The sequence below is a fragment of the Coturnix japonica genome, chromosome 2 (genome assembly GCF_001577835.2).
Source record: "Coturnix japonica isolate 7356 chromosome 2, Coturnix japonica 2.1, whole genome shotgun sequence".
Taxonomy (NCBI): Eukaryota; Metazoa; Chordata; class Aves; order Galliformes; family Phasianidae; genus Coturnix; species Coturnix japonica.
The window spans coordinates 19,066,598-19,088,154 of NC_029517.1; the positions used below are offsets into that span (position 1 = coordinate 19,066,598).

The 21,557-nt window shown below is 40.0% G+C and overlaps 1 protein-coding gene across 14 annotated transcripts in view; it reads left to right on the plus strand.

Moving 5' to 3' along the window:
• ADAM22 (ADAM metallopeptidase domain 22) overlaps positions 1-21,557 on the plus strand; it is a 124,461-nt gene that overhangs the window by 92,233 nt on the left and 10,671 nt on the right. For 2 of the 14 annotated variants that reach the window (XM_015853462.2, XM_032443101.1), the window contains 11 exons: positions 1,642-1,747; positions 2,361-2,477; positions 3,160-3,328; positions 4,291-4,399; positions 5,326-5,416; positions 6,648-6,665; positions 9,330-9,524; positions 11,548-11,648; positions 12,074-12,140; positions 15,123-15,233; positions 17,333-17,419. In XM_015853462.2, the coding sequence (XP_015708948.1) occupies positions 1,642-1,747; positions 2,361-2,477; positions 3,160-3,328; positions 4,291-4,399; positions 5,326-5,416; positions 6,648-6,665; positions 9,330-9,524; positions 11,548-11,648; positions 12,074-12,140; positions 15,123-15,233; positions 17,333-17,419 (1,171 nt within the window). The remainder of the gene's footprint in view (positions 1-1,641; positions 1,748-2,360; positions 2,478-3,159; positions 3,329-4,290; positions 4,400-5,325; positions 5,417-6,647; positions 6,666-9,329; positions 9,525-11,547; positions 11,649-12,073; positions 12,141-15,122; positions 15,234-17,332; positions 17,420-21,557) is intronic. The other 12 variants (XM_015853463.2, XM_015853464.2, XM_015853465.2 and 9 more) reach the window with 12 other exon arrangements.

Genomic DNA, 21,557 nt, shown 5'->3' on the forward strand with positions numbered 1-21,557 from the left:
ATCTTTCCTGAGAAAAATTATGTGTACTCAGAACCACTGAAAACAACCAGGTCTGCATGCTGTAAACAGTATTGACTGTGATCCAGAACTCTGCTCCATTTTGATTTTTTGCCCTTAAATTTAGGTTTTCTTTTGAGCAATTTTGGTACTTCTCAAACTTTAAACTCAGTTTTTTAACTTTTATGCTGTTTGTTTCTGTCTTAGTTCCATGAATTTTTGTTCATGTCCTAGTGCTGACTGCATCACATAGTTTGCCAGATGACACATCCCTTGCTCCTTTTCGTGGCATAAACTATTCATCAGGCAGACCTCTGGCCTATTCTGAAATGTAGGAAAGATCAAAGAAATTGCAGTGGACACTCAAAAAGAAGAGCACAGGTCCAGCATGTGGACTGCATGTTTCTCTTTGAAGACAAGGTTTCCTGAAATGTTGCCTGCTGGCTGTGGAAAATACTTCCACAGGCAAAGTGTGTATTTAGCTATCATTCAATTAAAGCTTTGGCAGTTGAAACAAACCTGCATATGTAGAAGAACCCCACATGCAAGAAGGGAAAAATAATGGATTCCTTTGGTCTGGATGGTAATGTATATCATCTCATCAAGCACAACATATCTGTAGTTATCTTCCTGTTGCTGTTGTAGGTATTTTCTACTGCCTTATGTTTGATTGGCAGTGTTCTAACTGTGAGAGAGATTTGATCGTTTTATGATTGGAAAATAAGGAATTAGATTGCATTGCAGTACAAAAAGATGCCGCTTACATACTTGCCTTTGTTGAAAGCATATAGGAATTTCCATGTGGTCACATGTAATACTTCTCTTGGACATGAGGTATGTTACACATTTATATTACTAGCACGCAGACTACAACAGTTTCAGTGGTATATTTACACAGAACCTTTTGTAGGACAAAAGCACTTTGAATGGCTTTATTATGCTGGGAAATTATAGGAGCACAGGCAATGCTGAAGATGAGTTCCTTATGCAAGTCACAGAAAGCTGAGTTTAAATTTATTTTAGAGTTTTGCTCAAAAATACTGATATCTTTGGAAAGCCTATGCTGAACAGCAGGATGGTAACAATTCACCTGAAGGTTTTATGTGAGTAACTCCCTTCTAAAGCCCTGGCATGTCCTATAATGATATTAAGCTGTTGGTATCTATGCTGATGTGGTGCTTCCTAAGCAAGCTTTGCTGGTTAGCTTTGATAAAAAGAGGCACAGAACAACTTCTCCACCTACCTCATTCCTTTTCTCTCTCCCCCCCCCATTTTGTTTTTTCCTCCTCTTTTTCAGCTCTTTATCTGATTACCTTACTTGTGTGAGAGACTGAAGTCTTTCATTTAACTTCTCATTAACAACCTAGGGAGCCTATAAAGACATTTATTGATTCATTTCAGTGGCTTCTGGACATTTTGGGCCAATAAAATGGGTCAATCTGAAAAAATTTTTGAAAGAATCCAGTCAACAATACTCAGTTCTCTTTAAGAATATCTTGCAGAGCACCAGAGCACACCTGCAGAACACAGTACTGCACTTGACAGATTGGGAAGCTCTGTTTACTATCATGGTGCATCCATGTTTCCCAGGACTTGGCTTTTCAAAGTCTTCATTGCCTGAGAAGACATTTATTTCTGTTTCAGAAGTGTCAGCTGCTGACAGGTACTGCTATGAGAAGCTGAATATTGAAGGGACTGAGAAAGGAAACTGTGGAAGAGACAAGGACTCATGGATACAGTGCAATAAACAGTAAGTTGATCCATTTAAAAATGTCCAGTGTGGGATTTTTATCCCTTCTTCAGTTCCCGAGGTTGCATGAAGAGACCTCTGTACGGAAGTGTGTCCTGTTTTTTCATTCTAATTCTGCTTACAAATCCTTTCCCAGATCTCTGTGCAGATGTTGTAACCTTACTTTTGTTCTTATACAAACTCGTAAGTGAAAAATATGCATTAACGTGAGAAAGGCCTTACCCTCCTAGTTTGACAATGTGCAAGTCCCTGCACACAAGTTTAAAGCCCCCTTGACAGTTGTGTCTCTAATTCCTTTATGTATGTTAGAGACTGCTTCTACTGTTTCTCCATGGGACAGCTGTTGTACCTTAATAGGATATTAAATCAGTGTGATGTGTTTTTTTCTTGACAGTTCTTCATTTGCAGAGCATTGTTGATAATACATCACAAAAAAGCCTCATTCTCAGGAGAATAATTTTTGTGGGAAATAGGACATTATTTATGGCAGTTCTGTCAGTGAGAAAAAAGCTAAGAATAACAAATATGTTGCAAGGCAAGTGAAGCAAAACACATTTTTTGAACATGCATTTTTCTTGAATTTTTTTTGTATCTGTTTATTCTCTCAATGCAGGGATGTGCTTTGTGGATACCTTCTGTGCTCGAATATATCTAGTGTGCCCAGACTGGGAGAACTTGATGGTGAAATCACCTCATCAGTCTTGCAGTTTGGAAAAGTCTACACTTGCAGGTAATTGGAAATCCTGAAAATAGGACTGTCAGTATACATCTTGGGTGGAAAAGCAGCTTTCTCATTCTGAAGTGGAGAGCTGTCTCCATTTAAAAAAAATATGGTGTCCCTTTAAGATGTAATCATTATTCCAGCTCAAACTCTGTTAACCTTCTGAAACTTTACTGTGTTTGGAGAATACAGCCGTTCTGCAGACCCCTTTATGTAGCCGTCAGTTTTGCCAATGGAGAGTTAAAGCTCTTCTCTGGCCTCTTGAAACTACATTCTTTAATGTTTGCAGTGTGCTTAATTTGCTGAAAATACTTAGACATTTGCTGTACTGCTAACGCTAACTGGCAGCTTAATGCATTGCCATACATTAATTTAATCCCAGCTATAGACCTGGTATGTTTTAACAGCAAGATGAAATAAAGTCCTGCATAACTAAATTCAGTGTTTTATACAACACAAGCTCTTATGCAAGAAAAATGTTGTTTTCATCGTTATATATCTTTGATGTAGATATACTCCATTTTACTTTGCTTCTCATTAGGGCCAGTGAGATAATTTAGCCAGTACTTACTCTTCCCTCATCCTGTGTGTGACATAATGCAGACAGAAATGAAGGTAGCAGCCCAGAGCACAGTTGGTCAGTTTTCTGGTAAAAGCACAAGTTTTTGGGGTCTTCCTGTTTGTCTCATAGTGGTGGGCACGTGAAGCTTGATGAGGAGACGGACCTGGGCTATGTGGAGAATGGGACACCGTGTGGGCCGAACATGGTGTGCCTTGACCATCGCTGCCTCCCCATTGAATCCTTCAACTTCAGCACCTGCCCGGGCACCACAGACACCCAGATCTGTTCAGGACACGGTGTACGTTCTAATACTCTTCACTCCTTTCTTCCGTTCTGGCTGAGTATACAGTATTGTGCAGTAGAGTAGCTAGACCTTGCATGAAGCCAGCAGTGTAACTCTAGAAGTCTTTATACTGAAGGAGACATATCAGTGAACATAATGTGTTGCAGTCAAGGAACCCTAAACTATGAGTCACAGTAAGTAGGTATTAATTTTACAAAAAAAATCACAGCCATCACTTCAGCTAACTTGCTGGGTATTTTCTCAGGCAACATTCAGAATGATATAAAAGTTTTATTGTCCATTTCTTAGAAAGGGAGGGCTCTGTTCTTCCAAATGCTGTTTTTAATTACCTCAGTTGTATCAACAGCCAAGAAAATTCATAAAATCATTTGATTTTGTTGGCTGAGAGTTAATTCTCTCCAGATAATGGAGCAGTGAGCTGGTTTCTGCCTCTCACGGTCACCTTCCTTGGTCACTGCAGAGCCTATGGCTTTGCTGTGGCTCTGGTAAATCCTTTTGTACCTCACACAGTTTGAAAGAGTGTCCAGGTCCCTGTGGCCTGAGATCAAAGGAATTGTTCTCTCATAATGCCTCTTGTCTCCTGCGCTGCATGAAAATTCCTTTTATTATCTGAAATTAAGCACTTCTTCCTATTAAAAAAAATAATTGAGTCTCCTAAAGCAATTTTAGATGGCTCTATTAAATATACATTGAATGAAAATTATACTAATGTACTCAGTATATCCCACTATGTGATATATTGCATAATATATTACAATATAATACATATATAAAGTGTAATGATGTGTTTAATATATTTATATCTAACACATAAATTAAAAATTGCTGTATATTAAGAATGTTATTCAAAATTTTGCAGGCAGTTAAAATTGGTGCTAACTGTACCTATACTGTAGTTTAATTATGGGAATAGAGTAATTTTATTATTTTATTCTGAACGGCACTTTTGGCTGCAGGTTTGTAGCAATGAAATAAAATGTGTCTGTGACCGATTCTGGGGAGGAGATGACTGCAGTTCTCGCATCAAAGATGATGGGTTTTTTTATAAAAATGCCATCAACAAAGGTACGTAGTTACAATGTTTTTTTTACCAATAATTAATAAAGTTTATATTTGAGCAAATTTCATTAAGCAAAACTAGTTCTACGACTCTTCCAGCCAGCATGCAACTGATGCACTGGTAGGAGCTTCATTCCCTTCACTGTCCGTGCTGCTCATGAGTATTCTGTGCAGTACTTGTGACCATCACCATTGCATCTAGTTGTACCTTGCTTGCCCTGGCCATTTCAGTGGCCTTATTAAGTGCATTGTTAGGTTAGGACAAACAAAAATTTACTAGTTCTTGTGTCTTGGTGGTAAGGTATGGTTACTCAGGTTTCATTTTTGTTTGTAGAGTCAGTTTTTTATTACATGGCAAATATGCAGATTGTTGACACACAACTTTTAGTCTTATACATTTTTTTTTGAGTGAGAGTTTTATTCCTCTTAAGGCTTGCATACAAGAGGAGGATGTATTGGAGAAAAATGAGGGTGTTAATGTTTTATATAGTCATTAGAAATTGCTCAGCAGGGCAGTTTTACTATCTTCCAGAATCTCATTTCTGATCTTTTTTAGGTTTTTCAGCAACGGCGAAGTTTTAAACAAAGACAAAAGTCCCTTTTATTCCAATGTAAGAATTCATTTACTAGACAGGTAATATAGTTGCAATACAGTAGTTTAATACTGATGACATTATATTGGTGTAGCTGCCACAGCGTCCCAAGTAGCAAGCATTCAGTTATATGAAATAGAAGTCAAAGATTGCTGTACAAACAAACTTTTAATGTCCATGCTATATTACTTCAAGATGGTATTGCTGGTTACAATTAGTCATCCTAGTGCAAGTTCTTCAAGCAGGTTTTTGAAAGGTGGTGAATTTACTGTTCTTGTACATTTTATCCTGAAACTACATATTTTTCTCCTTTCTTTTTCCCCTTTCTTGTGTTTCTAGGTGTTGTTAGCACAAACATAATAATAGGGGCTATTGCTGGCACCATTTTAGTGTTGGCTCTCGTTTTAGGAATAACTGCTTGGGGTTACAAGTAAGTAAATTGTATTCTTCTTAATTTAGTTAACAATTTTTTGTAGTGTTAGCATTTCTCAAAGAATTCTTATATGTATATGTGATGTTTGCTTTTGGAGGGCTTAATCCAGGTTTGAAAGATTTTATTTTATTTTATTTTATTTATTTTATTTTATTTTATTTTATTTTATTTTATTTTATTTTATTTTATTTTATTTTATTTTATTGTTTCTATTTCTTTTATTACTGGAAATGTCCAGATTATAATTTTACTGCAACTAACTCAGGAAATGCCAGAGTACAGTCTGATTCATTTACAATGACAAAATAAATTTGGATAGATTTGCCTTCAGACAGCAAAGCATTTAACCACAAGTTTCCTTAAACAGATATTTGTATTCAGTCAGCTTAACCCCAAATTTAAGCACATTATTTTATGAGAAAGACCTGTGATTTATAAATAAGTTGTGAACACTTTCCTGATGTAGAACTGTAAGTGTTCTGCTCTCTGAAGGTCATAGTGCATTGCTTTAATCTGACTGCCCTTTTTCAGTATTTCTCCTTTTGTGAATTTCTTCTAAACCCAGAAAAATGTAGTTCTTTTGCTTATATTACAAAAGGTCAGGTTATTTGGTCACCGGTGTTTGAGTGAGGGTGACTGTGGAGCCCTTCCTTCATGGGCACTTGGGGCAAAGCTGTGCTGCAGGCAGTGCTGTGACCAGGACATGGCCTCCATGGTTTGGCATTACAAACTGGCCTGTCCCCTGCCCAGTGTTACTCTGAGGTGAGCTGAGGGCAGCTAGAAATACATAAAGAAAGAGGCCTTTGGAAAAAAGGCTCAGGGGATTACAATAGTAAAAAGACAGGTTATGCTGTCATGATAGCTCAGCCTTACCTGCTGGCAGTATTTGAAAATCTGGGCTTCTATACTGAGTACAGCTCCAAAAGTTAAGGGCAGTTTGGAGATTAGCCAGAGAGATTCGCTTGAAGTGAAGGGGGAAAGTGCACCTTACATAAGCAGCATCACAGTAAACAGACTTCAAGTTGTCGGGAAGGGCACCTCCAGCCCAGCACTGACTTCATCCATCAACATGAGTGTTTTTCCTTGTTTATGATTACGTTTATTTCAGAATTGGATTTTGTTGAAAAATTTTGAGCAAAAATTTTATTCTGCATATGTTTTACTGTCCATGTGTACCTGCATACTGATAATGTCATCATATTTCTTTCTCTTTTCTTTTTATGGAAAGAAACTATAGAAGACAGAGGTATGTAGTAAAAGTAATGGAATGTATTTCTGGAAAATTCTGAAATTGCTCATTTACATGCTACAAAGAAAATATGGGGTGATGAATTAACGTAGTTTTAAAAATATTTACTTCAATATATGACATTGATATTGATTCTATGCACACTGCTTGAAATCTCAATTTCACTGGACTCATTAGCAAAAGTAATGTTTACTTCTTAGAGCGTTTTAGGAAAACAGGAGAGTATTTCCAATAAAAGGCTGGAAATCTGTTACTAGGGATGAAATTGTCCTTGAGAGGCTGAGGATTGAATAATTAATATTCACACGATGTTCAGGAGCCGTATGAGACAAATTCATTTCCAGAGCTTCTTTGCAGTTAATGCAAAGTACAATGCAGTTAAATTGGTGTGCGAAAGAAGAGCCCATTGCTGCCAGCCACCCTGCCGAAGTATTTGTAGCCAAATCATGGCACCAGCTTCAGCAGAGGCCTCAGCTTTCACACTTTCAAGCTGGTGGCCAAAACCCAAACAGTGATTTGGGGTTCAGCTCCCAGAAGACCATCATCTGCTTGACAAACCAATCTGGGAAGGACATCTGCTGCTTCCCACAGGCCTCTGCAGATGGAACATTCTCTCAAATTCTCCTGTTTTCTGCCCATATTACCAATCCAAGCTGTTGCTTTATGTGTTGCTGCTACCTGTTGTGCTTGTTCTTCACATCCTCTGCCTGTGTAGTGCTTTCTCTGCCAGGCTCAAAATACTTGCAAAAAGCAGAAAAGCTCTGCCAAGTGCTGGCTAATTCGTGTTGTACACATCAAGTTCAGAGAGGAGACAGAAACAGTGACTATAAGAAGCCAAAGCAAGCATTATGGTTGGATTGGTAGGTAGGAAATGTCACCAGGCACAAGGAAGGAAGAATTGGGGAGTATGGAGGGGCTGAGTGGTCTGCGTTGCATCCACAAACACATACATCCACAAACACACATAGTTACTCTGTGCACATCAGTGTTGGCAGAGGACAGAGCAGTGGGAACCTCAGAGTATGGGAAAAGATTACCCCCTGTGCTATAGCACTGGAATATTAGAGATATAATGTTTTTCACATTTCCTAAGGGTGTGATCAATTTGCAGCCATGACTGTGGGCATGGACACCAGCATAGGTCGCAGTTTTTGGAAGTGATAAAGGGATGGAGATACTTCATGAAGAAAAGGAAGTTTGTAGAACTATTCTGTAGAACTACCTATTCTAAATAGAATTACTTTGGATAGGTGGGTGCTCCACAAGTGTTAAAAAGAGGCAGCCACCTCAGTGTCTTCTTTTAACACTATTTATTTTTAGTCCTTAAATAAAGGTGAAAACAATCCATTGAGATATTTTTAAGCATTACTTAAGGAATAGCATTGGTAGTACTAAGTGAAACAAGGAACCGGAAAGTAACAAGAGGAGTGATTTAGCAAGGATTCTGTTAGCTGGGATAAAGTGGCTGTATGGGAGCAGCTATTTCTGAGCAGGCAGTGAGAGAGCACTTTGCTGGAGGAGCCCTGGGGAGCAGAACTGTGCAGACTCTGTCAGTACTGAAAAGATGTAGCGGCTGAGGAATGGGAACTCAAGAACTGTTAGAGAAATAACATGCAAGTACTGTGCTACATTAGTGATTACATATTTCAAATACTTCAGGACCATTATAAATTCAAATCTGGAATGAAGAGAGACCAGTTCCAGTCTGGAGTGGGACATAACCTAAGTATGAATCAATCTTCTGATAAATGTGCATTTTGATAGGGGAAGACTGAAGCCAAGAGTCATTGAGCAGTGCAGGGATAATTAAACTGCTGGTATTATGCTGTAGCCAGCTTTCAGATGAGCAATTTGTATTTTCTGGCTTGGTGGAACTGTAACTGGAATGTTTAGATTGGAGTTTTTCAGCTGGCAATGAATTTACCACCTGAACGAGAGTGGCATAACTTGATTAAGACTTCCTAATGCATCATTTTGTGCACCAAAGCCACACTTCTGGCACTAGAGGAGGGAACTTTTCTCAGATTGGTGTGGCATTACTTTTATGCATCTTGGCAGACTGAATCTGTTGTAGTGATCAGTAGTAGCTGAGAAGCTCTGACGCTGGCATCACTTCCTCTGCACATGGGGATAGTTAATGATCTGAAGGCCTTTCTCCTCCTCAAGTTTAAACAACTCGTTATTGTTATTCTTGAATTCAGTACCAGTCACAGAAAAACTGAACAGAAGGTGTCTATCTCAGTAATCATCCAGAGGGAAAAACACACATTCACTTTTCCTGAACTCCGCTTTAACCCAGGGGTGGGCAACCGGGAGTACCTTTCACAACCCATACAATGAGCCCTTGAACTGTCTGTGCTTAGGTATCCAGCATCCCAAGAACCTCCAACTTTAAAAACAGTGATCAGAGTTTATCAGTAAAATGCTCCTTGCTTTTCCCTCCCAAAACCACATAATTCCCTTTTCTGAACTATCAGAAATATGCAGGAGTCTTCTCTTGAGTAGTTGAGTTACTTCTTATAGATCAAATGTGTGTGTTTAACAGGTTTCCGCAAGGATCATGATCTTTGCCTCTTTCCTTAAAACTGATATTTGTGTGCGTTTGTGTGTGTACTCATGCCTGCCATGTTCTCTGACTCTCTGATGTTTGTTATGCTTCAGACAAATACCCCAGGGAGATTATGTAAAAAAGCCTGGAGAGGCCGACTCCTTCTATAGCGACATGCCTCCTGGAGTCAGCACAAACTCTGCATCTAGTTCTAAGAAGAGGTCTGCTTTTCTGTCGCATTTTCAGATTTCTACCTGTTCCATCACCCATTATTCCATTAGTCAGAACATTTCATTGTTTTGCAGCAGGTTTGATACTTTCTTCTTTCTTTGTGGAATGTTACGGTCAGCATCCTTTGTGCTTTGATTACTGATTTTTCTCACATGCCCTGAGCTACTAATTATTACAATTAGACGACATTAGACATGTTTTCCAATGGATGCCAACTTTGGGCAGTCCAATTTTCATCATTTTCCTGCTTGAAAATTTCTTTCAAGTAGACTACAGTAATAACTGCTGAATTAAAACAAATATTTAAATTAAAAAAACACACTTTTTATCATTTTGTCATGTAATCAAAGAAAAGGAACACTGTCTTGCTTCAATAATAAATGTAAACTGTATTTATGCCTTTATTTATTGGTGTAATTCACGAAGTTGACCTAGACTTCTGGATAGTATCCTTGCTGTCTCATAGTAAGGATGATGGTACTTACATTTTATTCCACTTTCACTTGTTGGACTAATGTACTAAATGGCTGCCAAGAGTTATCTTAAAAAATGATTCCACAGTGTCTTTCTGTAGTTTCTTGCTTGCTGTTATGAGTAACCAAAGAGGGCATTAGATTTTTCCACTGTCCAGATTTCACTTATTCTGCTATTGCTCTGATTATTATCAAAAGAAAATAAGTATTTAAAAATGGAAAATTCATTAAAAAACACTGTGAGTCCTCTGTAATTGCTGAGGTCCTGAGGTTATGATGCTTCAAGTCCCTCTGTAGTCAGAGATGCTTTAATTGAGAAAATCTTCGACCAGTACTTTAAAACAATTTATAAGAAGCTGTGAATGTCATTGAAGGGACAGACACTCTCAGACTGCTTCGTAAGTAAACTGCAATCTCAGTTCTTGGCTCAGCGAGCAGTCAGTTGACAAAGCCATTCTCTTTGTGGTATCTTTGATGAAAGTAAAGAGAAATGTATGGAATGGGTACATTTGCAGTGCCACTGGGTATACCAGCTTGAAACTATATGCAGTTTAATTCAATCTGATACACTGTTTGTGTTGGAGAATCTTTTCTCAGGTGGGTAGAATTTTGGAGAGCAAGTCTTGGAGAAGCAGATTTTTGTACAGGTTTGTGTAAGCAGGCTTGCATTCCAGTTAAGATTTGTTTTTAAATGAATGCCATTCAAGGTGTTTCTTCCTTTGTCCTGTATCTGTGTTTCATACTCCATTTCTTTCACGTGTTTTGTTTACTGTTTGTTTTGAAAAGCTAATGATTTCTAAGGTCTGTCTGTACTAGAGAGGTTTTTTGTTGCCTGCCACCAGCTCAGATATGCTGTGCCTCTGTCAAGTCCAAAAAAGCAATTCTGACAAATATTCCATTAACATTGTGCTGGACCTGTCACAGCGCTCCCATTTAAATGCCCAGGGACTATTTCTTGCCTTTTGAGCAGGCTGTGATTTGCTCTGGGTGGAAACATTGATGGCATCTCTTCACAGGTGTTCAAATGACTGGGATATCACGTTCCTGGGCTTTTCCTTGCTGGAAAACCCTGTGAAGTGTTAGTTAGTATTCACAGGCATTTAAAGATTAAAAAATGTGAATTTATAATAATTCTTGTTGTGAAATAGCAAACACCAAAGGCAGTACATAGCAAGCCACTCCTGGACCTGAAGACAGATGATTAAGAGGAGAAAATGATTATCAAATCTCTCAGTGGATCTGTCAGTTCTCAGACCTTCCATATTTCATATAAGTTTGACTTAATAAAGAATTAATAAAGCCCTGGGCTTACTTCAGTGTGCCTGTGATTATCCTTATCTTCTGGAAACTGAAGAGCATCTGTCAGATGCCTGCACTGCAAGGAGAGCAGAGATGGAAAAACACAAGAGTGTTCAGAGTTTTATGAAGCACAGAAATATATCTTTTTAGCAAAACTTCTTCCTAGGAAATAAGCCATCTTTTCTGACCAGTTTTGCTAGTGCAGACAGACCTTAGGCTGTGTTATGGCACTGACTTTGGCAACGTGGCTGTCTCTGAACAGCTGAACTAGCATTTGTGTTGAGGCAACACCCATAACAGTAACTGCATTTGAGCCCTCCTATTCCAGGTCAAATGGATTATCTCATTCCTGGAGTGAAAGGATCCCAGACACAAAGCATATTTCAGACATTTGTGAAAATGGGAGGCCTAGGAGTAATTCTTGGCAAGGTAAGTGCAAGCCTTTCTACTGGTCACAGTGGAAACCCAACATCTGTGCCACTGCTGCTCTCTGAATGCTTAGGTAATCTTAGGAGAGCATCATGACTCCTTAAAATTCTGCCTATTGTTAGCCTGGAGTTAGGATTTAGCAGTGCCCCACACAAGATTTATCACATAGAAACTGGATCTAATTTCTGCTATTTCTCCAATGTGAAGCAACATGAAAGAGATCAAGAGGTCCATTCACTTTTGCAAACTTTCATGATCTTATCATGCATTATCTTTTCAAAATTCAAAAGAGATTGACCAATAGCTTTTAAATGGTCATAGCACTTGACTTGTTGGGTATGCCAAGAGAATATACAGTTTGGAATTGAATATAGGTCAGTTTCAAGATATTTTACCGTCTGTTTTTATCCTTTGATTTCTTTCAGGTAATATAGGAGGAAACAGAAAGAAAGTCAGAGGCAAAAGATTTAGGCCACGGTCTAATTCAACTGAGTAAGTCTGAATTTACAACAGCAAAGCCAAAAAGTACAGTTTTCATACTTCTGTTTTGTAGACCGAGACAAAGAGTAATGAAAAGTAGACAGAAGCATTTTTGCCCCGTGGCCCATTCTGATTGCTGACTGATAATGGCTGATCTGGTAATGGTTTGGATAATGTATTTCAACCTCTTTTTATGTATTCTTTAGAAAATTAACTATGAGTTTTCTTTTTTATGTAGGCATCCTCACAGTCATTCCCATAGCAGTTCCCAATGATGGTGGCAGCCTGCACCATCACTACAGCTCTTTATCTACAGTAAACTGCCCCATTCAATATTGAATTTCCGATAACTCATTTCCTACCCTTGTCTTCACCTTGGGTTGGACCATTGCAGAGTTAGCAATTTGTATCTCTATGAACCTGTCTGGAGTCTTTAGGGGAGGAATCATCTCTAAGAGTATCCTGTAGTTCATTGTTTTAAGCCAGTGGAAACTGATAGAGCCATGACAGTCCTTACCGAGTGACTGATCTGCAGACCCCTACAGCATAACTTAGAGTTGTGTTCTATATTGATGTGGTGGTCACATTTACTGAAGAGCCCATGAATTCAGTGCTTCCCTTGGGAAAGGAGCCTTTTACTTAATCCTACTGGTTCAGGCTTCTTTCATGACTGAATGGGGAATGGCTGGAAACATCATCGCTAGGCGTGTCAACCACTGGTTGCCTTTTACAGCTCCTAGACCCCACAGGAATGACCCCTCCGTGACCATGATGGCAATGACAGTGCCTTTTCTCATACCATTAGTACTAACTTTGCACTTGTGTAGACGAGCATTCTGTGAGCAGGCTTGATACCAACCCTGCTGGAACTAATACTGCTATCACCTCTCTAAGCCCTGCTTTCTGCATTTTGGGGAGTTTTAAGTTTGTTCTGATTTTTTTTCTTCCACCTGCAGTGAACTTTCTTGAATCAAGTAGGCTTAGAATTGTTCATGGAGAAGACTCTTGTCTTTCAAATTACGGAAATAACAGATTGCTGCACAAAGTAATTATGGCATTACATGGCCAGAATGGTCACATGGAACCAGAAAGATTAGCCCCAGGCCCTTTGGAAAAGTTTATCAAGTGCCCTTGTGCTCTTGGTCTTAGTGCTGATAAGCCCTTAAAGGAATGTTAATTTTCCAGTTTTCTCCTCGCATGAGGCAGTTTGATAAAAGTGAAATTAATCTGACCAAAGTGAGATTGCAAGCTCTTCTTTAGAAGCTTGCCTTATGCTTTCTTTCATTTCTTCATTTTCTAATTGAATTCTCAAACAGGATTTATAAAACCAATATGGCTAAATTAATTACATCATTATTCTATTGCTCAGCAGAGGTGCAAACCGGAGCTGGATTCGATCCATAAAGAATGAGGCCAGAGCAGCTCTTTTTATTCCAGAGTGAACAAAATTGTGTGGGAAGAATATAGTTTTCAGTAAAAACAAAACAGAACAAAAACAACCAAAAACAAAACAAAACCCAGCCCTCTAATGGACATATTTTTTCTTCTATGCTCCTCAGCTGCAATACATTTGCTCCAAGGTCTTTAGAGCATAAAATAATCGGTTAGACACTGTGTGAGTTAGAAATCTTTCTCCCAATGTCATCGTTCTTTTCTTTTTTGAAGGTGCCCCTAAATTCCCACCTAATTCTCAGCTGTCCTTCCTGCTTTTCTCTGTGCCTCGCAGTCCTAGTGCTACCTGATCTAGAGATGTAGCACTGCATGTTCTGTCCTGCAGAGACAAGAGGCTCCTCCTGATGGGGCCTGTCCTGGATTGCATGAGACGGTCTGAGTCTCCTTGGCAAGCCTGTCACCTGCGGAGAGTTCTCACTGCGACAATGATGTGCTGTGAGATTCAGTGGGGAATAGAGAGAGAGAATTGCCCAGGGCAGACAACGGTCTGGTCATTGAGATAATGTGCTCTGAGAGAAGGGAAAATTCACAGAGAATGGTCTAAATGTGGCCAACTTACTCATAAAAAAAAATTGAAAAAATGCCAGCTTCTTTGAGGATGCCTCCGAATATGTGGTGGCTTTTTCCAAGTTTACCTTCTCACCTTCTCTGGGGAACACAGATTAATCTTAAAATCTGTTTTGAAACAGAAAACTCGCCTGTGTGACCCCTGCAGGTCCAAAGAATAGCTACTGAGACAGAAAATAGAGGAGAATGCTGGTGTTCTCTTGTTAGTGTCACAGACAAATAGATTGCCCACTAGAAGACTGCATTCATTTGCACCATACCTTGTGCAGAATTCTTTTTTTATGTTCAGATGCAGATTTGCCTACAAATGCACACTTGCCCACAAAAGTATGTGATGTATTCATCAGTCTGCAGCAACTGCACGTACTGTGCTCAATGCTATTTTGAATCCAGCACCAGATAACAGAGAATTGTGCCACTGGTCATTTAAATGATGTTTTTTAAGCACTAAGGTTTGGGTTGTGCAGCCCTCATGAACAGCACCGACAGAGGGGCTGCTTGGGACTGTTCCTGAAACATGTCCTGATCACACCTCTGTGCATCCTTTTGTGCATGGCAGATCCGTGGCACAGGGTGTCTGCTGGGAGTATTGCTCTGCAGAGACTGCTAAAGCTCTTTTGGGGTGTATTAAATTGTTTCCACGTGTTTTAAAACAAAATTCTTCTTTGATAAAGGCTTCAGTTCACACGGAAGCTGTGCCAAAAAGGCTAAATGTTTCTGCAGCTTTTTCACAAATGACCTGATAAAACCAATTAGAGTTATCCAAGAAAGACAGTGAAAGTTTCTTGAATAAGCTGAATTTTAACTGGGAGCTTGTGTTAAAACAGGTCCCAGGAAACATGTGCTTTACCAAATAGCAATTCTGCTCTCTGTTAGTTTGCGCTGCTTTTCCTATAAGCATTTATCTTCCTCTTTGTTATAACTGATGCAAACATTTTTGGCTTAGACTCTCTATTATATATTGTGTTTTTGCAGCAGGGTAACCCATGCATCTGAGCCTGGGCTTTCTCTCGCCCACCCAACCCCGTCCCAAGGCATAAGCCCAGAGGGCTCTGACCCTCCCCAAACAGGGAGCCAGGATCACAGGTCAGTCTCACCTGCCCCTGCGCTCTGGGCTGCCATTCTACCTCCCAACAGTCCCTTTCCCTCAGTATCCCCCAATGCCACTGCGGCGAGAAGCGGTGACTGCTTGGAGGTGCTCTTGCTGCCCCTGTGCTAGTTGGCCTTCCTCCTCCCAGCCCAAGGGTACCGAGTATCCCCAGCCCAGGTCTTTGCACTGTTGCATGTTGTGCTGCAAGCCAAATGGTGCTGTTGGTTGAGCGATAGGCTTATGTGTAAGAACACCTTGGTTTTCAAGGGAATCTTGTCACTCAAAGGAAATGCGGATTCTGGCCCTCACTAATGATGCGGCCATGAAGATCAGCCTGAGAGCTTACTAATGGAATCACTTAGTGTTCTGTGAGTTACCTGAGTTCAGCACTCCTGTAACAGGCAGATTGGGGTGGTGAGCGATGGCCTGTGGTACAGCCGGAACAGGGAACCCCGCCGCATGGCGGTGCGACCGCTGCATGCTTTGATACCACCCTACAATTGGTTTTCTAATGCAGGGAGCCAGGCTGGGAGTGTTTCATGGTTACCAGAAGAAGCTTTCAGATAAAAAAATCAAGTCAAAAGTACTGCAGCGATGTCTGATTTCCAAGAACAAAATGTAGTCACACATGGTTAATGGTAAAACCCAAACCTATTAGTTCCTGATGATGCTGGTGTCAGCCTGTGGCTCCACTTGCAGCGCTATCCTTTTTGACAGTTTCTTTCCTTAAGAACCAGAGCTGGAAAGCATGAAGCACTCCTGATTCCTTATCAGTAAGTGAGCTGAGGAAGCTACTTAGAAGCGAGCACTTGTGGCTGAAGGCGAGAACGTTTGGAAAGCTGTGGCTGTGCTTGTGCGGGGTGGGGAGAAGTTCCAGAGCCAAAAAGGAGGCCTAAGCAGTCAAAAAGTGCAGCTGCTTTTGTCTCTGACATGGTCTGAAATGTGGGCAGGGTTAAAGGGCACAGTCTGGCCCCATCAAACCCCACCTGAGCAGTCCCTTATCAGGCCTGTTCCCGTTTGTGAGGTCAATGGAATCCCTTTCATAAGGATGGTGAGAACTGACCCCAGGTACCAAAACTAACTTAAAAATATTCTTTTTTTCCCCCCCTTTCCCTTGGTTACAGGTTATTTCTTGTTTCACAGTGTGATAATCTCTATTAAATGAAGGTTGTGTTTACAAATAATTATGAAACTATTGCCATTCTTATACAGCAAAATCAGATTTAAAATGGACCAGACAGGTTGCTGCTTCTATACTGCCCTTCTTTCCTTAACGCTACGAAGGGGGAGAAATTCCCATGACTTGGTACTGCAGGTTAAGAAAAAAACAGTCAAAAAAAAAGATATCTTCTTCACTAGTAGCATTACTGTTGACTAATTAAACACTATTTTTGTTTCTAGTTTTCATGTAGCTAATATGAGTATGTAGCTCAGACACGTTTTACTAAAAAGGATGGTTTTGGTATCAAGGTTGCTTCTGTAAAATGGGAGATAGCCCTGCAGCTCACCTCCTTGAAAGCTTCTTGTGGTCCCATCACAGGAAACAATTATAAAATCTGAGGTTTATTTGCACATAAATGCAAAAACTGCCACTGCATTAGCAAGCAATTCAAGCCTTTCAACATACTGAGGCTGAAATTCATTCCTGTAGAAGGGCCAAGCCCAGGTTTCCTTACTCATTTTGCCATTGTCTTGGAATTTGCTCTAGTTGGGTACAAATCTATGCCTGCAACGGGCAGAACTGCAGCACTGGAGCCCAAATGCCCCTTCAGCCTTATTATGAGAGGAGATGAAAATAGGAGCTTAATGCTGGCCCTCTGCCTAGGAATGAGTTTTGCCCTTAGGAGAGAAAATGAGTGATGTATCCTTTCATAGAATTTCCAGATAAACCAAACATGTGAGCCTGTTGTAGCTCAGATTTTCTCATGCAGTTGTACACATTACCTAGTCCTCACCCTACATCCATACTGATTGATTTGCCATATTCACTTGCATTTTGGGGATGAAGACATCCTTGCTAAGCTTGTGCTGTGTGTTCTCAGATTTTCTATTCTTGTTCTTCTGCTTTCTCTGTTCCTTCCATTGCTTTCTGCAGGTATTTAAACCCATGGTTCAAAAGAGAATATAATGTAGCTAAGTGGGTAGAAGATGTGAATAAAAACACTGAAGGACCATACTTTAGGTATTTTGTAAATTAATTCTATATCTTTTTTAAGAGCTGTTCCAGCATATACAAATATCTTGGGACTCCTACCTTGTATAAATCGATACAAGTTACTGTAGGTGCAAAGGGCCCCTCTTCTTTTGCTGCATTTTGATGTCTGTTTTTGGCTTCATGTGCAATTTACAATTCTTTTACTGAATGTTTTAATGAAGCCATTGAGAAGGGTGTGTGTAGTGCATGCATTCCCACCATCATCTGTAGCTTGTAGTAGCTTTCTCATCATTTTATGCCAAGTAGTGTTTATGGGCATGAGACGTACTTAGCACTAATTAAATAGTATTAACTTAAATATAATTTAATTTACTGAAGCAAACGTAACACATTCACTCTACCCACCGTCTTATATAGTGCATACTAAAATTTAAATGGAAAAAAAAAATAATTAAAAAAAAAATTAGCGGTATTTTGCCTTCACCATACAATGAAATAATTAACACTGTGATTGGATAAATAAATGTATGAGAATATACTCTGTGCTCTGTTCAACAAACAACTAATGAATCTGTTACAAGTGAGTGTAGGGCTCTGTTCCCCAAATCCTTTGTTTATGAAAGGAAAACGTGTATTCAATGCCTTCCAAGTTAAAGAGAAGAAGCGTGCATGAGGCTGCCCTTCCTGCTGGACGTAATCACAAGTCTGTGTTCCCAAAGGTTCAATCCTGCCACTGAGCGAGCAGTCTGTATCAGCTGAAAAATAATACAGCTGGCATAGGGGAGAATGGAGGATGATTTGTGACACTGTAAGCTGACATATCAAACAGGAGGCTCAAACAAGAGTTATAGAGATGTAAAGAATACAAAGTGTAGTTTTTAGTCAAAGCAGTGAAGGATGGTAAGAATGAATAAATAGAAATTTAACTGTAATTATGACACGGGAGTGGACCTACTGATAGTGCAAAAGGGCAGAAACGTTCACTGTGTCTGATGCTTATTTGGGGAAAAATGTGATGTTTATTCTGATAGTTACACTGGAAGGTATTAAGTAGCAACTTGGGAGTTTGGTCATTTTTAGAACTGAAAATCCCTTGAAGTCTTATGAGAGCTTAAAATAGTCATAGTTTAATACCATTTACATTTGCTTTCAGGAGTTGTGAAATTGCAGAGGAAGTTGCAGAGAACTGTTTCAAAAAACCATCGGGTCAGATGAGGTGAATTTAAGCCTGCCAGCACTGAGTAGAAGTCCCTGATGCAGGAGTTCCAGGTTTCAGGGAGGATTTTGTGGTTGTGCTCATCAACGTTGGCCTGGTCAGGGTATTGGTGCTCTGACATAGGAGCAGATGATTGTGAGCCCAGTGGTTTAACCATTGGTGGTGTTATCAATCAGGTCCAGTTCTGGTGCCTTCAGTTCATGAAGTTTGTTCAAGAATGAACGAAATTTAGGCACGTAACCCAGATAAACCTTAGGGGAGCCTTCAGGACCTCAGGCCATTTGGTTTTATGGAGCAGTTAAATGCTCAGTTGATCATGAGATCCACATATCTGCACATGGAGCAAAACCTTGGTGGGTGTTTAGGTCAGTACTGATAATGATCAAAATTCACTGGAAGGTGAAATTAGGCAAACTCCCACTAGGAATGAAGTGTGTGTTTATGAGCAAGAAGGAAAACTTCTCCTGCAAATGCCCCCTGGACCTTCACTGTCAAGGCAAGGCAGTCAGCCTCCCAGCGTGACCTCACCTCCGTGGGGCATTCATAGCTGAAGCCCTCTGGCTGCAATAGATAAAGATGGTACTGGAATATAAAGACAAAAAGTTTAAAATATGTTACTTTAATCAATTTAGCTAAACTGGTTCAAATTCCTGGGTGCATACTCCTAATTTGGTTTCCATTTTTTAGCATCAGTATTTTTTGATTTAGTAACCAGATTAAACTGACAGGAGCATACCTCAGCCCTGAGGGTTTTCCCTGTTGCGGTGAATGATCCACATTTCTAATTGCATTTGAGATAAACCAAATGTTTTTTGTGTGTAGATGAGGATTAAGCTGACCCATGTGAGTTCTTAGGGCTCTGTATCAGCAGAGATAAAACCTAAATTAACAGTTTTGCTCCACAGAAACTTACTAATGACTGCCTGCAGCGGTACCTTCAGAAATGGGAGAGAAGCTAGAATAAATTTAGAAACCTGTGTGCCCTAATTAGCTGAGGTAACCATAGAGAACTGTTCTGCAGGGATGTTATGGAAGGCAAAGGGTCGAATCTCCTGGGATGAGTTGCCATGGGCTCTTGAGAGGTTACACCGCACGGTGCTCCCAGAGCTCAGGCACAATCTTAGTTAAACTGCTGTTGGTAGGAAATTGCTGTTCCTTAGTGCAGCATGTCAGAATGTCACACAGTTGGGTTTTAATCTTGGAAATAATTCACACAAATCTTGTTTAGAAAACCAGAAAGTCAGGTTGAAGTTGAGCTGTCCAGCTGATCTTCATTTTAGGAATCACAGCCTAAGGCTCTCACACCAGATCAGCAGCATGGAGCTATTTTTTGTTGTGAATCTTTAATTCATCTTTTCCTTCAAGGAGGTCTGAAAGGAACACTGCTCTTTTGCTTGTTGCCCTGTAAATTAGTGAATAATATCTTAATGACCGGTGCTGCTATAGGTGAACCTGAGGTACACTCAGGATAAACCAAAAGCACTTCCTCCAGTTCCAGGGAAATCTGCACATTTTCAGAAAATAGAGGCAGGAAATATCCAAAAGACTTTCTCAATCAGCTTTATATATAGATATATCTGTATAAATCTAAAATTGCTTCCCTGACACCTGGTGTCCTAGTTATTAAATTGAAAGAGTTATTAACTTTTTTTTTTTTTGTCTAATGGGAATCTTCATATAATTACTTTTTATTATTAATAATAATAATAGTAGCTCTGTTGCTTGAAAGCTCCCAGATGTGAGAGTTTCTTCCATAGGAAAGGCAAAGCTTATAAAACCTCATTTCCCTGCACAAAGTCTCAGCTAGATGTTAATTTTACATGCCAGACCACAGCTGTGTAACCCCAGCAATAATCCTGGGTGGGAGATCACTTCCCAGTTTCAGCATTGCTGCAAGGAGCAGCTGCTGCTGCTGATCTGGGGTGTCTCAAAAGACTCAGGAGCTAGAACAGTGTCAGAAAATGAACCATCAGAATCCCCAAATGCTCATACATACAGTTATAGACCAAAGAGATGAGTAGGTGCCCTCTGAAGCACTGCACTGCCTACTTCTGAATTCTTGCAAATATTTATGGGTAACTTAAAATCTTAAAGGATATTTTAAAAAGTTGCAAAGAAAACATATATTTAAATGGATTATCTGTAAGGGAAATGGTCATCCCAGATCAAAAAGGTGTTGGCAGTGGGATGTATGGCTGGAGCAGAGCCTTGCTGCTGTGCTGTTGGGCAGAGACCTTTCTCTTAGGATTTCCTTTCAGTAATTAGGCAGAAGAGAGCATATGAGTGCTTACTTAGGGAGCACAGCTGGGCAGTGCTTGGGATGAGGGCTCCAGGCAAAGCCTCCACCTCTCCTGCAGCTCCCCTAGGGCTGAGCCTCTCCTTACCTCTTACTGTGCTTCTTCCATTGAAGAAACCTGACATGTGGCTGTTTCCCAGGAGCAATTGCATTAAAATGCTGAATTGCTTCACCACATCAGTGGTTTTAGGGAGACTTCAACTTCCTAACATAGGCTAATTTATATTATATTCTACACAGAGCTGCCCTGTGTAAGCAGATGTCAGGTCAGGCTGACATATACAAGTTTGAAGTGCTTTCACCAAGCTGACTTTTAAGTTATTTTAGACTATGAAATAGAATGAAACACAGCTCATCAACTGTTCAGATCTGTCAGGGCCACTGCTTTGAGTTTGGCTGAAATGACACTTGTAGGCTACAAGACATCTAGTTGTGTGACCAGGGGACAGCCAGGATTTCCCCCATTTAGGATAAGTGAAGGCAGAGTAGGCAGATGTCTGTCTTTCAAGGAGCATGTGCAGGCATCCTCAGCTCCATAGCATCTTCTGGACCCCAGTAATCTCCCCACATGGTTAGTTTCAGCTTGTACAACAGGAAAAGAGACACACTGTAGTGGCATCTTGCTTCCTGGTCAGAAATGAAGTCCTTACAAT